Source organism: Phlebotomus papatasi, chromosome 1 (genome assembly GCF_024763615.1).
Source record: "Phlebotomus papatasi isolate M1 chromosome 1, Ppap_2.1, whole genome shotgun sequence".
NCBI lineage: Eukaryota > Metazoa > Arthropoda > Insecta > Diptera > Psychodidae > Phlebotomus > Phlebotomus papatasi.
In genome coordinates this window covers 47,722,724-47,725,055 of record NC_077222.1, presented here as the reverse complement: position 1 = coordinate 47,725,055, position 2,332 = coordinate 47,722,724, and the positions used below count along the sequence as shown (strand labels likewise).

General features: G+C 33.9%; 1 protein-coding gene across 1 annotated transcript in view; it reads right to left on the bottom strand.

The window, feature by feature from the left end:
- LOC129799484 (rhotekin-like) overlaps nt 1-2,082 on the bottom strand; it is a 68,387-nt gene extending 66,305 nt beyond the window's left edge. The window contains exon 1 of the mRNA XM_055843401.1: nt 1,830-2,082. Within this exon, the coding sequence (XP_055699376.1) occupies nt 1,830-1,982 (153 nt within the window). The 5' untranslated portion in view covers nt 1,983-2,082. The remainder of the gene's footprint in view (nt 1-1,829) is intronic.
- Nucleotides 2,083-2,332: the final 250 nt, after the last annotated feature.

Sequence of the window (2,332 nt, the reverse complement as noted above, 5' to 3'; positions counted from 1 at the left end):
AGACACAAGCATTCGGATAATCGATTTCGATGGGATCAATTTCTCAGCCGAAGGCAAACGGAATGGGAAAAAGATTGTTTAATCCCGTGCACGAAAGCAAAAAACGATGTAAATAATTAAAAGAAATTATTCTAATGCTATTTTGTGCAAGAAAAAGCATTAGAATAATTTTTTTTTCAAAAATTTTCCACTCGGCTGTCGGTGCACCCGAGACACCAAAGCATTCGGATAATCGATTTCGATGGGATCAAAATCCCAGCCGACGACAAACAGAATGGGAAAAAGATTGTTTAATCCCGTGCACGAAAGCAAAAAACGATGTAAATAATTAAAAGAAATTATTCTAATGCTATTTTGTGTAAGAAAAAGCTTTAGAATAATTTTTTTTTGCAAAATTTTCCACTCGGCTGTCGGTGCACCCGAGACACCAAAGCATTCGGATAATCGATTTCGATGGGATCAATTTCTCAGCCGACGACAAACAGAATGGGAAAAAGATTGTTTAATCCCGTGCACGAAAGCAAAAAACGATGTAAATAATTAAAAGAAATTATTCTAATGCTATTTTGTGTAAGAAAAAGCTTCAGAATAATTTTTTTTTGCAAAATTTTTCCACTCGGCTGTCGGTGCACCCGAGACACAAGCATTCGGATAATCGATTTCGATGGGATCAAAATCCCAGCCGAAGGCAAACAAAATGGGAAAAAAATAGTTTAATGCCGTGCACGAAAGCAAAAAACGGTGTAAATAATTAAAAGAAATTATTCTAATGATATTTTGTGCAGAAAGAATCATTGGAATAATTAAATTATGTGTTGAACAGAAAATAATGGGTGTCGGGTAGTATTCGGCTCATTTCAGTTTTCTATATAGCTGGCTGAAGCCAGCCGAATGCTAGCCGAATATAAAAAAAATGTGCCCCACTAATGTGGAGCACAACCAAGTAGGAAATAAAATAATGTGAACAACATATTTTATTGATTATTAAATTTTTATTAATAGTTTTTTCCCGTTCCTACACATCCCAAACCGTTAAAATTTTTCCGTTATTTTTGAATTCAAACCCGGAGGGGAAAAGGCCTATTCAATCAGCTGACGGAGGGGAAAAGGCCTATTCAACTGAATGTCATTCGGCTGAATAGGCCTTAGCCAAGACACAAACCTTCGGCTGGCCTTCGGCCAGCTTCAGGGAGGTTAGACAAATTAAAAATAAAATTTACAATAAAATTTTGAATAAAAAAATACATATATTGGAAAAATGCTAAATTTTTACTTGAATTTTGCGTTAATTTGGGCTTGTTCATGGTTTTTTTGCCCCGGAATTGTATTTATTATTAGAGTAATTAAAGATATTTTAGAAATAAATTAAACTGAATAATTACCTTAAGCTTAGCACAATAGTTCATTATTATATATATTTAAAAAAAAAGCGTGAAGTTTGGATTTAACTTTTTGTATAATTTTATACATTTAATTAGAATAGAAGCAATTCTTGAGTGCAATTTTGGGATTTAAAGAATGCGATTGCATGTGATCATTTAGGTAGTCTAACGGAAATACGCATTCAATTCAAACACGAAATGTGCATATGGGTTCTGAACTTTGCTAAATGACTACCTGTTTCTTCCAAAAATAAACAACATTTCTATTATTCATTTTCCAATAAAATATCAATAAGAACACATAAAATCCAATTAGACTTTTGCTTTTGAGAAATATGCCATACTTAGATTGCAAAAGCAATTTATAAGAATAGCTCAAATACAAGATTTTGGAAAACAAACATCTTCCAGCATCTTCACTTACTGTTTTGATCAATTTTCACTCACCTGTACCCATTTTAGTGCTCTCAGCGACTGTCTTCTGCTGGTTCTTGCTTTGTAGTTGGTTAATTCATGCAGGAAGCTATTTTCCTTGTTCACATCACTCAATATTAGAGGTTTCTTGAAGAAGGGAAGCGATTTCCTACCGACTGGGGCCATTTTTCAAACTGACTACACATTCGCCGTGGTACTGTCAGCAATCCCACGGCGAAAATGCACACGCCTAAATTTACCCTGATATTGAAAAAAGTCCAGTACACTGTGAGGAATTTCCAAGAGAAATAATGGAATTAAAAAAAGTTATTGCAAAAATTTGGTAGTTCATGCACATACATACACAACTATTTATGGAAACAGAGACTCATTTGAGAGCACTCTGCGATGCAATGTTGAAATTAGACACTTTTTTCTGATTATTTTATTGGATCCATGAAGTGAGCTTTTTTGTTTTGGAAATGTTTTTTAACCGTGTAACGAAAGCTTTCTGCGTTTTTGCAATGTCATATTTT